Source organism: Stegodyphus dumicola, chromosome 5 (genome assembly GCF_044657685.1).
Source record: "Stegodyphus dumicola isolate Sdum_Otavi_A_Nest chromosome 5, ASM4465768v1".
Classification (NCBI taxonomy): domain Eukaryota; kingdom Metazoa; phylum Arthropoda; class Arachnida; order Araneae; family Eresidae; genus Stegodyphus; species Stegodyphus dumicola.
The window spans coordinates 85,527,658-85,540,988 of NC_140772.1; the positions used below are offsets into that span (position 1 = coordinate 85,527,658).

Sequence of the window (13,331 nt, forward strand, 5' to 3'; positions counted from 1 at the left end):
TATTACAGTTCTTCATTCAATTTATGTCTTATTGATATCATAAATTCTTTATTTTAACTGTCTAAATGATATTATGATAAATGTTATTTTTAAAACAAACTTTTTTTTAATCATCCATTCTTTTTTATCTTCCTTAGGAGGATTATCTTTTTTATCTTCCTTTTACCTTCCTTCTATTCTTTTTATCACCCATATAAAGGTATTAAAATTATGCTAAATGCATTTTTATTAATTTCAGGTCGGAAAAACATTTTATGAGATGAAACTGGTATCAGCCAATTTGAAATTTCTTCATACATGTGATATTCATCAATTTATTAAATTGTTATCAGCTAAGGATACTGCTGTCCAAAGTGTTTGTCTTCAGTTCTTTTTTTCCAAACTTAAGTCCGAGAAACATATATCGAGTTCATGTATAGAAAATAACATGACATTTTGGAAAAACATTTGTGTAAGTGTAAATTTCTGTTCTGGAGTTTATTCTTTCAAGTCTATTAATTGTTTAATTAGATAAACTTGCATTCAGTTTTAAATATTTATATTATTGTGTGAATATAATTGACTTTCACTATATTGCTATCTCCAGATGAGAATTATTAAAATATTACCTTTTAAATAATAATTTTCATGTATGCAATATGTGTAATAGTAAAATATTAGAAAGTAAAGAAACCAAAAATAATACATTTATTGAAAAAGTTCTGCATTACATTTATGTGCTTGTAAATTATCATTAAATGCCAAAAATTGTGTTTCCTAGTCTACTAACAATAAACTTTTTACCTGTTTTTTTTTTTTACTCTGATAAACAAATAAAAATTAGAAAGTAAAGGTAAATTTCTAAAATGATACAAAATATGAGGAGAAAACCAAAAATTTAATAAAATTTTCTAAAATGCATAGAATTGTTTAAAAAATATTTAATAAGTTGCCTTTTTTAGTTTTTAAAATTATTTTATGTAAAATATTTCATTATTTGTTACTTTCATAGCTATCAACCCTTGATTTTATCAGACCTGAGAGACATCCCAGCATCATTAAGGAGACTCTACAATTCATAATTGAGTTATGTTCTGATTGGAGTATAGGATCTAAAATTTTAGATCCCAAAACATGCGGGTTCTTGATTGAGCACTTAAAAAATCTTTTAGATATGCAATCTGGTCTATCTGTTGCTGCATTATCTTTTACAGTGTTATCATTGTGCATTAAATCTAGTCTTCAGCATCCTACTGAAAGGTATGGTATATGCATTAAAATTTTATGATTTGATTTACATATTTTATCCTATAGCTTTTTCATCATAAGATTTTAAATATTCATATCTATGGTAACAATATGAGGTGGGTGCATAGGTATTTTTAGTACATTTTGTAATTAAACAGAAGATTATTTAAATTACTATATTAGTTCTAATTTAAGCTGCAGTAGGATTTTAAATTTGGAAAATTAAAAAAATAATAGTGAATACAAATTATTTTAGATTAGGTATTGAAAAATACCTATTCTATAATCATTTTGATTTTTAAGACCTGATTGTTGAAGATTGAGAAGTCGACAAATACAAGTTGTTAAGTATTTGCTCTAAGCCACACCCTAATTTTATCATAAAATTTTGAATAAAAGTGCTGCTTACTGTTATCATTTTCACTGACTTCTTTGAAATACAGCCTACAATGATATAAATACATCTATTCATATGCATTGTGTTCTTCACTTAAACTATCTCCTAAAAAATATACACTGGGTAGTTTTGCCTTCTTGATTTTACAAAAAGTAAAGTTAGTAAAAGAAAAGGAAGGGCATGGGGAAGCAAATGGGGTGTATCCAGTTTTTAGGATAACTTTGTTGAAGATTACTGCTTTACTGACAAATTTCCTTTATTTCTTTTCTATTACATCCACAAATTCAGATGAACAAAATATCTGTGTGGTATGTAAGTATATATGTGATAATTCAGTTCTGGATAAGGGAAGGCACCTATTAACTTGTTAGTCATGGCTAGAAGAGTGATAAACATAGCAGACATTCAGATTGTGTATTACATGACTGGAACTTTGGAAAACACAACTAGCTTGGTAACTTGTTTCATATTGTTTTATCTTACATATTTATATGTTTATAGGATGTAACAGAAACAAGGGGTGATAGAACATGGCAAAGGTAGGAGTTTTCAAAATACAGTGGATGATGGAATCCAAAATGGGAACATAAAAACTATCTATGTGTCTGGTGGTAATGAAAGTTTTCCACCAAAAGACGTTCTTAATAAAGTTAGGGGGAAAAACCATGAAAGCAACATTTTTGGTGAAAATAATAAGCATTTTTTGCCAATGTTTTGGTAGTTTTTCAAAGCCTTCTGCCCATAAACTTGGTGGTCCAAAAACAGTCCAAAAACAGGTGAGCTTCATTTCAGACATCCTATGCAGAAAGGAAGATAGCACCAACAAGATGTAGCTGCATGTGTGAAAAAAGGTAGAAGTCCAAATGAGCGATGTTGGGGCTATATGATGGGTATGGCAAAAGATCACATTCGAGTCCTTACAGTGAATGCAGACACATGTGGTCTTGTATTATTATCTTGGTGGAACATTACCTTTTTGCACCACCTTACTGTCGAGGGTTTTACCTTATTCCAGATACTCTTTGCGGATAATACCATGGCAGTCCTACTAGATACACAAAATGATATTTTTGTTAGTCAGACAACACTTTGCGATGATGCCGACGCAGACCGCAAAGTCTGCACTTCACCGGTGCAGACCAACCTTCTTTTCAGCCTGTGTTGTTGAAGTAAAACCACTTTTCATCACAAGTGACAATCTGGACTAGAATTTTGGCCTTGTGTTGATGTTTGAAAAGATTAGTGCAGACCCAAACATGTCTGTCCTTATCTGCTTGAGTCAGCTTATACGACACCCAGCAATTGAACCAGTATGTCAAGTTTATGTGATGCATAACACAACTAATGGACATAGCCTAAATCCTTAGCAAGCTCTTGAGTGGTTGCATACTGATATTCTTCCACAAGTTCTCGCAGGTAGGCCTCATTGACATCAGTAGGCCAGACAGAGCACTTTGTTTCTTGAATGTCATAGTCCTTGCTTTTAAACTTTCAGTACCAAACCTTCACAGAGTCATATGATACAACATTAGTACATAAAGCTGTATATATGATTTGTTGACGTTCTGTAGCTGACTTTTTGCAACAGAACTGGAAGTAAATGATGATTCTGATGTGGTAACGTGATAATTCCATTTCAGACACCTTGTACATAATAATAACGATATTTTTTCACAAATTTTACAACACAGAGTTCTAAAGCAAGTCTTTTTCTTTCAAATGCCAAAAACCATTTGACAAAATATTATTAAACACGCCAACGTGAACTGTTTGTACAGATGATATTTGCTGTGGCAAGAAACTTTCATTAAAACCTGATATGTATGTATACAACATAGAAACTGTGCAAGTATGAAGAACATGGAAAACAAACAGTCATTTAATCATGGATATTTATAAGTAATAGTATTTGATATTATTAGAATTGTTCATGAATGGCCAGCAGCTACAATACTTGCATTAGAATTCCAGTGGATCTCATATGTGTGATGCTGATTAACTCATATGTGTGATTCTGAAGACTTTATTGTCAGAATCAGAAGCATCTTTGCCGCAAAAATACGTAACCTGCTAAACATCTTCCAACATGTATGCATTCCAAATATAAGCAGAACTGTTATCAGCATGATTCATGTGTTGCTGTCAATGGTCATTCATTTAAACAATTCTTGAAAATAGCAAATATTATGTCTTGTAAATATTCATGATTAAAACAACTTCTAATTCTTTGTGTTCTTTATATTTGCTGTGTTTTCACATTGACATGACATATTCATTCACAGCCATCATGAATATTATTACATTTTCTGTTTCTACCTGCCTTTAAAGTTGTGACTTATAGCATAGCTGCCAACTCTCTTAATTTCTCAGGAGTCCCATGGTTTTTTATCACATCTCCCAGTCCCAGTCTCCTAGTCCATAACCCAAATCTACAGGTTTTGAATTTTTAGCCTTTACTGAGAAAAACATTTCCCAGCAATAAATGAAATTTCTTGAATTAATGAATGTTAATTGTGAAAATTCTATTTCTCCATCCATAGTAGTTTTCAGCATGACTTTCATTATTAAATTTTATTTGAACTGAATTGTCTTAATATACTGTAGATAGTTGTAGACTTTTTATGAAGATTTAACCAATGTTTAATTAGTTAATATTTGGGTGTAATTTTGCTTTACATCAATATATGGTACATGACTAAGTTTATCCATACAATAGTACGTACACTGCGCAAAAAAAAGGGGTGACAGTTCTATATCTCTTGCTCTACTGGGCCAATTGACAAAATTCAAATTGTGTTTTTCTAAAACTTGACTTATGATATATATTAGATTTATATATAGCATTGTTCTAACATAGGTATTTTGACAAAAAATCGAACTTTTTCTGAAATAACATATCAATTTTTTTCCATATTTCGATTCTACGACTCAAATTATGCCGAGATATTAAATATTTAAGATTTGGTGTGAAATTTACGGAGAAATTTAAAAATTTATCTTGCCACAATTTTTTCAGTTTAAGCCAAGAATAATTTCCTTGGCAAACCACTTAATATGTAGCAACAAATTTTCCTTTCCCTTCCTTAATGCTGGAGTGAAAAAAAAAGGCACCTCGTTCCTACCTTTTTACATTGTGCAAGAGCGGAAAAGAAGTCACCGCATTTCTACTTCCAAATACTTTTAGCAAAATGTCTGCACCACATTTGATGTTTTATCACTTTCAAAAAATATGCCAAATTTCAGAACGCACCCATATATAAATTCACATATACCTTCGAAAATTTTGAATAAGAAACTGTAATTTTTTGCAGGTATGCTTAGAAGTACGTCTACTTTAAGATGATGGTAAAAATTTTATAGATTATAATTCAAAAATGTTTTGAAAAATTTATAAAATTTTAAATACAAATTTTAAAAATAAATCATAAAAAATGAGTGAATTTTATTTGAAATGAACCTAAATTTCAAGATGTGAAAGGAAGAATCAAATAAGTTTAATAAAAAAAAAAAAGAGATTTATAAATATATGCCAGATTTAATTAACATTGCGGAGCTAATTTGAGAGCTAATTTTTTAAGAACTATTCGTGATTTTTACGAGACTTGGCAATTTAGCATAATTTGAGTAGTAGAATAGAAATGTGGAAAAAAAATTGGTATGTTATTTCAGAAAAAATCCTATTTTGTGTCAAAATACCTATATTAGAACAATGCTATATAAATCTAGTACATATCCTAAGTCACGCTTTCGAGACATGAAAAGCGCAACTTGAATTTCGTCAATTGGCACAGTAGAATGGGAGATATAGAACTGTATCCCCTTTTTTTCCCCAGTGTACATTAATTATTGATTTTATTTTCATCATACTATTTAAAAATCCTTTAATAATAAAAGATTTTCTTCTGTACTCAGAATTCAGTATAAAAATATATATAAAAAAATATGTCACAAAAGGAAATAGGCCCAAGAATGTAAAATTTAAAATGGCTATTATTAATTATTAATATATTTTACATCAAAATTATGTTATAAATAGTTCAGTAATCTGAATCATATATTATAAAGTGTAAGTCAATTTTGAGAAAATGGTGTTGCTGTATGGCATGAAATCTTGAAAACTCCCTGTTTTCATGCGAGAACCTCCCACTTTTTCAAAGACAGCTGTGTTGCAGCATATAGCTGTGGAAGAATAGTTTCAGGGCATAAATTAAATATTAATTTTTGCATAGCCATACATTTATTTTTTCATAGTATATTTGAAGATTATCAATTGAAATTTAATTGATTACTTAAAAATTAATATTTAAAAATCATTTATTTCTCTTCCCCTCCATTTAGATATGTAATGAGCAAATGTGAAATAGAATGTTTTTATTTCCATTGACTATCTGCCACATTTGTTTTCAACTGCTTGTATTTGAAAATGTCAATAAATAGGTGCTTTATATCACGTTAAGCACTAGTCATGTAATTTTATTTCAAAATTAAAAATGCTAATTATTTTTTATAGAATTTGTCTGTTGAAGTGGAATTCACTCTTTGGCTCTTATAAGCACTAGTCATGTAATTTTATTTCAAAATTTAAAATGCAATTTTTTTTTATAGAATTTGTCTGGGGAAGTGGAATTTACTCTTCGGCTCTTATAGTCAACCTCGCAGTGCTGATATTTTACGAATGCAAGCTGCATTTTCCATTTCTTTCCTTGGATCATCACTTGTTGAATATTTGACTGTGGAGGTAGATAGAGGATCTGATTTTGCATCATTATTTTTGTTAGGGTAGGCGATATATTTTATATATATTTATCTTAATTTTAACTGGCAAATAAGTGTCATGGTGTGATAACAAGTATAAAGATTTCAAACAAAACTGAGAACAAATCATTTATTCAAATTGAAATGTTATACTATACTTTTATTCTTCCTATATGTTTAATAATATTACATATATTACATTCCTCTTGAAAACTAAAATTAAAAAAATAAGTGAGACAAAAAACGGAAAGCAAAAGAAAATTACTACAGGTACTTTTTATCTTCATACAAAACTGTAGTTGAGGATTCTTTCTCCTTTGTTATAAAATTTTGGTTGATATTGTTTCGTATTTAACCTTTGAAAATAATCTTTTTTTCAGGAAGGGGGCTTTGTTATAGTTAATTAAGAGTCAAGCTGTTGAGTAAAAGAAAATTGGATTTAATTCATGTTTAAAACCTGAGTGTACAAAAGAAAAGAAAAGTGGGACTTGTATACTCGTATATTGTGTGTGTATATACATATATTCATTCCCCTTTTTCTTTTCTGTATTATTTTCTGAAAATAGAAGAATGTATCAGAAACACATAAAATTAACTGTGTAAAATAACCTGTAAAAGAACTGGTTTATAAAATTCTGACATATTAGTCTTAACAGGAATGTGATAATGCCATAATAAAAGAATTTGCATCTTACATTCATTTCTTTAAAGTTATATTAAATAAAGATATCAAAGTATAATGTAAAAAGTTTGATGTTAATTAAGGTAGTTATTTGATTACTTTTCCTGTACTTATTTAACTTAACTTGCACCAGAATGCAAATTAGTTAATGTATAAATAAACACAGAGCTCTTGAGTTTAGAGAGAGAGAGAGCTCTTAGCAGTAGGAATTTATCACCACTCTTTATTCTTCCCTTAATTTAGTCTATCAGCTTTGCTAAACTGCTTTTGCTTCGTGAGTACATAAAGCCTGAGCCAAAGTTTATGAGATTATTTTAATTTGTATTTTATGATTTAGTTTGATGCAGATGTTTGTTCTGAATTACCCACAAGCTATGTGTTTCTGTTATATTTTTAAGTGCTGTACATCCATCAGGTTGATGTACTAATAAATGGGATTTGTTTTAAATCTTCTTTTTAAGTTACAAATCATGTAGTTAGAAAGTTAATTGAGCTGTTAAGTCATCTGATTATCTTTAAAGTTTTAGTTGTTGGGCACTTTAAAGTGAAGAACCCTCTAAGTAATATGATGAATGTGCTAAGTTGTCAACTTTTAATAGTACTATTATATACACTGCGCAAAAAAAGAAGGGGACAGTTTTATATCTCCCGTTCTGGGTGATTGACAAAATTCAAATTGCATTTTTCATGTCTTGAAAGCGCGACTCGGGATATATACAGAACAAAGTTCGAATGATCTAAAATCCGGACCTCAAAACCACCAACAAAATTTTTCTTGTAGGCTTTACGCGTGCGCATTTGATTTCCCCTTCTGTGCATAATAAAACATCTGGAGAGTACCGATTCTTAATTTCACTTCAACACTAAATAAAATACCTTGTTACTGAAAAAACAGTCATTTTAGCATAAATTTGTATGATCAGTAATTTGGCTCCATTGCTGCGTATTTGCTTAGCACACATCCTCAAACTGAAACATTCCGCATAGATACAGAATTGATCTGACGCCAACCTGGCAAATCATTATTTATTATACTTTTCCTTTCATTATCACATGTTTATCAAAACATGACAACTTGAGTAATGACTAATGTAGAGATGTCTAAACAAATTTTTATGTTAGCATTTCAATAATAAAGGAGAGTGGTAACCTTTTATGTTGACAGTATGCTTGGCGATGATTACAGATTTCAGTTAAATGGGCTAAAAAATGTTCATGAGGAAAAATTTACCAAAAATTTCTATCCATATGCTAAAAGTAGATTTTGTTGATGATACTCATAGACTCAAAGATTACATTTAGGGCTATTTGAATTAAGAATAACTGATTTGTTATTCTCATAAACCCAGAACCAGTGTCAGGGCTCGTATGGCCGTGCCAAGTCGCAGAATGTAGGACCCACAGAGACTGCATCCGGCAGTAAGATATCTAGTGCCACTCCTCAGTTAAGCTTAAGTATATGTGGGTATTTATTTATTCAGAACTCAAGCCTTAAGCATGTGCAAGAAATAGACATAAGTATGATAAATAACAAAACTAATACAATTCAGGCTTAATTGTCTCAGTGCGCGATAAAGCAAGATAAAATTTAACGAAACAACTTGTCGTTAGCCGCCAAGCTCATGATGTGTAGTCAAATACATATGCTAAAAATACATATGCTCTTTCCATATGCTAAAAATAGATTTTATTAATGATACTCAGGTCAAAAATTTAAATTTAGTGCTATTTGAATTAAGAATAGCCAATTTGTTATTCACATAAACCCAGAACTAGCGCCAAGACTCATATGACTGCACCGGGCAGCAGAATATAGGGAAGACAAAGGGAGGCACTTAGTAGCAGAATTTAGGACCCACAGAAATTGCATCAGCGGTAAGATATCTAGCGCCTGCCCTCAATAAGCCTTAATTAATGTATTTATTCAGGACTCAGATAAGTCTGATAAGCCTTTATTTATTCAAGACTCAGATAAGCATGTGTGAGAAATAGACATAAGTATAATAAATAACTAATACAATTCAGGCTTAATTGCCTCAGTGCGCGATAGAAGCAAGATGAAGCTGGAATGAAACCGAAGCTTTTTTTTTTTTTTTTGCTACTAAAGCTTCTAAAACCCAAGCTGACGCATCAAGCACTTTTCCCCCTCCCGGCAGTTGCGCTAAAGCAGTGCGAAGGATACTGGGATACAAGACTCTGGTTGCGCTAAGTGAGTGCTCATATCCCGGCATCGCTTGATGCGGCAGCGTGGATTTTAGGAGCTCTACTTGCTACTACTCATTCGTTCTGCACTGTGCTCTATGGTTTACTATTGATACGATACATACGAATGTTTTCTTGGAATCTCGCACTTTTTTTTATATTTGATCATCGGCAGTTCACGACAGCGTGTTTTTTAAATTTCAATGATTTTAACCATAAACAGCCAGCGTATTATCCGCATTGGTGGATAGTCCGCAGCTTCAAAAATTCACATTTTAAACACAGATAGTCCGCGGACTATACGCGCAAAATTACAGTACTTGTGAAATTGTTACAAAACTTGGTAGTTTGGTGTAACTTGAGTCGTAGAATTGAAATATGAAAAAAACTTAGAATGTTATTTCAGAAAAAGTCTGATTTTGTGTCAAAATACCTGTATCAGAACAATGCTATATACAGTCAAAAGTCGTTAATCTGGACTCGTCGGGACTTCGGTGATTCCGGATTATCGATTTTTACGGATTATAGATCAGCAGTTTAAATCTGCTAAGATGGCATGCAGAAATTATAAAATTAAAAATATGAAACCGTAATTTATGAAATAAAAAACAATTATGATCTAAAGGGTATCAAAATTTACAAAAAAAAAAAAGCTTAATATTTATTTGTTTACTTTATTAAACATTTCTTTCAATGTAAGTTGTTTAAGTTGCTTCGTTTTATGTGATAATACTTTCTCTTTAATTCTATAAACAGACATAACTTCTTCTTCAGTTACAAAGTTTCGCTGTTCAAGTTCTATAATTGCTGTGTCGAGAATACCAACTAATTTGTGAATCGAAATTTTTTCATTTTCAATAACCTCAGTGTCACTTTCTTCTTTATCGGAAGCGAATTATAATGACAAGGAATTTGATTTAAATCGTATCAAAGACGGAGTACATCAAGATGAAATACTACATTTAGTAAGGAATTATAAGCCAAATAAAATAAAAACATCTGCCCTGAAGATAAGGATAGTGCTGACAGATTAACTTCCAATTCATTGCACGCCACGGCGTCCCCCCCCCATGCATAAACACATATGCACATATGTAAACGCATTGTGCGTTTACCGCATGCACAGAAAGTTTGTAGCTTTGAGGTCCAGATTATAGATCATTCCGCATTATGAATGTCGGGATTAAAGACTTTGTACTGTATATTGATTTTACATTTAAAAATTCATCATACTCCTATGCTGTTTATATTAATTTGTTGATTTCCTACCTGCACAGCCAGTAACATCTGAGCAAATGAATGGTCACAAAGCATCTATGCCAGTAAAAGATATGAGTATTTTTGATGGATTGTTTCTTTATCTAAATGAATGTAGTAAATTACAACCATTGTATCTTAGAGTTATCAAACTATTTGATCTCTAATATCGGTATTGCACAGTGACTACTATAAAAACTCTTCTTGATGTAATAAAATATGTAGACAAATTTATAAAGAAAATTTCATTGAAGGATATACTTGAATATATGAAAGATACATGTGAAAACATAAATAAGAATAAAATAAAGAAGTGTTGTAAGAAAAGTATTATTAATTGTTAGTTTCATGAAGATGCAAATATTTTAATCCTGATCAGAAAGGAAGTTGTATAACTAGATTAACTCTTAGGTATTGATATGGATAGGATGTTAAAACAATAAAGAAGAACATCAGGTTAAACATCTAGTAAAAAGATATTTTTTAAGTTCCTTTACCTTTAGAAATTCTGATGGAGGAGAAGAATGAAATTATCATTTATGTAAACAAGTTAAAATGCTTAACTTAGTAATCTAGTGATCAAATGACTTTATGATGTTCAGTCTCTTTTAGAAAATGGAGCTGTTAATCAGAAGATATAATCAAATAGCAGACTTCATAGGATGGATAAATATAGCACTAAATGTTTTTGCTATTGCAGCAAGGTTAATAACAATTTTTTGTAGTGCTTTTTTTTTTTTTTTTTTTTTTTCCATAAAGTATTTCGGAATTTTTAATTAATTCATCATTTTATTAATATTAATTTACCAATATATAAAATTTCTATTTCAGTATTTTTCATCAGTACACACAAAAAGCCATGAATAAGTTAAAACCATAATATTAATCAGTAATCATCTTCTTTAAGATGATCGATCACTTCAACAGATGACCTAAATCATGGGTCATCTTCAAAATACAGTAATTACTTAGCTGAATGGTAATTATTTCATTGTATTTCATTTGAATAGACAGTTTATGCTTGATGAAAATATTTCAAAAACTGCACATTATCTAGTAGTCTAGATGAATCATATCTCTCTGTATCTGTGACATCTGTCACAAAAGAAAATAACCTGAATGATAGCAAATAAATGTCAGCTAATGTGATATTATATCTAATTATGTTTGTGCTTTCTTCCCCGTAACTTGAAAAGATCATACTTTTCATTTTTAATTTATTAGCATTTTTCTTCCTATTTGTATTAAAGGAATGTTTTAAATTTTCAAATATTCTGTACCTGCACATATTTTTGCTATAACCAAAATATTTTTTAAATGGTTTTGATAAGTTTCCATGCATTTCTGCATATGTTTATAAAAATATGTTTTTCCCCCCATTTAGTGTTTTTGAGAGCAGTTTGCTTCTTTTACAAGATGAAGATGAAGAAATAAGAAATACAGCTTGCAAATTTCCTTCTAGTTTGACTGATGAATATGATGTAAGGATGTTTTTAACTTCCTTGTACGAAGTAAAAAGGAAGTATTGTAATCGCGAAAAGTTTCAGGCAGCATATTTCAATGAAAATATCCATTTTGACCGCTATCGAATGCACTTTAACGATGTTTTTGCTTGACATCTGTACGTAAGGGGAGAATAAAAAGCTCTTTTCCTTCAAAAAAAATTATAAAACTTCTTTAAAATGAATTCTGAAGAGAATTTTTCGTGGCGTCTGTACGAACATATGTGTGTATGTATCTCGCATAACTCAAAAATGAGTAGCCTCAGAATGTTGAAATTTTGTATATAGGACTGCTATAACATGTAGATGGGCACCTCGTATTTTGGCTGCAATTGGCCGCACCAAACATATATAAGTATATTTATACATATATATATATCCACTCTGTTACCTGGCTCAGTGATCTCAGTTTCTTTACTCTTATATGTGTGTAAATTGTGCATTTTTTGCTTTAAAAATGGTTGAATTATGTGGTTCTTATCTTCCGGTTAAGATTTTTATGCCTTTAGTAAATCTGCAAGCCAGAGTCGTAGCTAGGGTTTTCAGCGCCCAGGGACAACTGAAGATTTTGCACCCTCTACTGCTTGCCAAGGATGGAAAACATTTAATTCTAAAATGTCGTAACATCAGTTTGGCGCCCCTTGGATTCTGCGCCCGGGGACAGATGCCCCCCTTGCCCCCCTCTAGCTACGCCCCTGCTGCAAGCAGTATTTGTACAATTATCAACAATCTAAAAGCTGTTTAAGTGCGGTTAAGCTGAGTTTTTATGTATTTTTGCCTTGTCGCGAAGTGAGAACTGAATTAATTGAATGAGAAATACTAAATCGTCTGTGAAAAACTTTTTTTTTGTTTGTTTGTTTTGTTTGCTTAATTTCTTTTATACATTGTTTTAGATATATTAGAGTATTTGAATAGAACATGTGGCAACGATTAGATAATTCTTCAAATGAGATAAATTTTGTGCATTCTGAGTTATAATATGAACGAAATATGGTACACAAATATAGTGAATTTTAAAGAGTGCACTTATTCTCTTGTGGTTTATGCTCTATCGACAAAGTAGATTTATATTCAATCCAGTAAGTTTAAATGAAATGCAAGAAAAATTGCGTATAATTTAATATTCTGTACAAGGAAGTCATGGGGTGTACACATCAGATTTTTTTCAGTTTTATTTCCCTCCCTCTCTCATTATTAACAAAAATTGTTTTTAAATTTAACTGTTTTGATTTATAAGCAAATTGTTTTTAATTTATTTAACTTGTGAAATTTATTAGTCCAAAGGGGCAATTTTCCCTGAAGGACTATT

General features: G+C 30.7%; 1 protein-coding gene across 4 annotated transcripts in view; it reads left to right on the top strand.

Annotated features, from left to right (window-relative positions):
* The window catches only part of LOC118191664 (tRNA (32-2'-O)-methyltransferase regulator THADA-like), a 155,563-nt gene that overhangs the window by 121,385 nt on the left and 20,847 nt on the right, over nucleotides 1-13,331 (top strand). For 3 of the 4 annotated variants that reach the window (XR_015041156.1, XM_085816842.1, XM_085816843.1), the window contains 4 exons: nucleotides 239-451; nucleotides 992-1,239; nucleotides 6,230-6,403; nucleotides 11,905-12,001. Coding sequence is in view for 3 of the 4 variants with exons in the window: in XM_085816842.1 (XP_085672968.1) it covers nucleotides 239-451; nucleotides 992-1,239; nucleotides 6,230-6,403; nucleotides 11,905-12,001 (732 nt within the window). In the remaining variant the exon portion in view is untranslated. The remainder of the gene's footprint in view (nucleotides 1-238; nucleotides 452-991; nucleotides 1,240-6,229; nucleotides 6,404-11,904; nucleotides 12,002-13,331) is intronic. The other variant, XM_085816844.1, reaches the window with a different exon arrangement.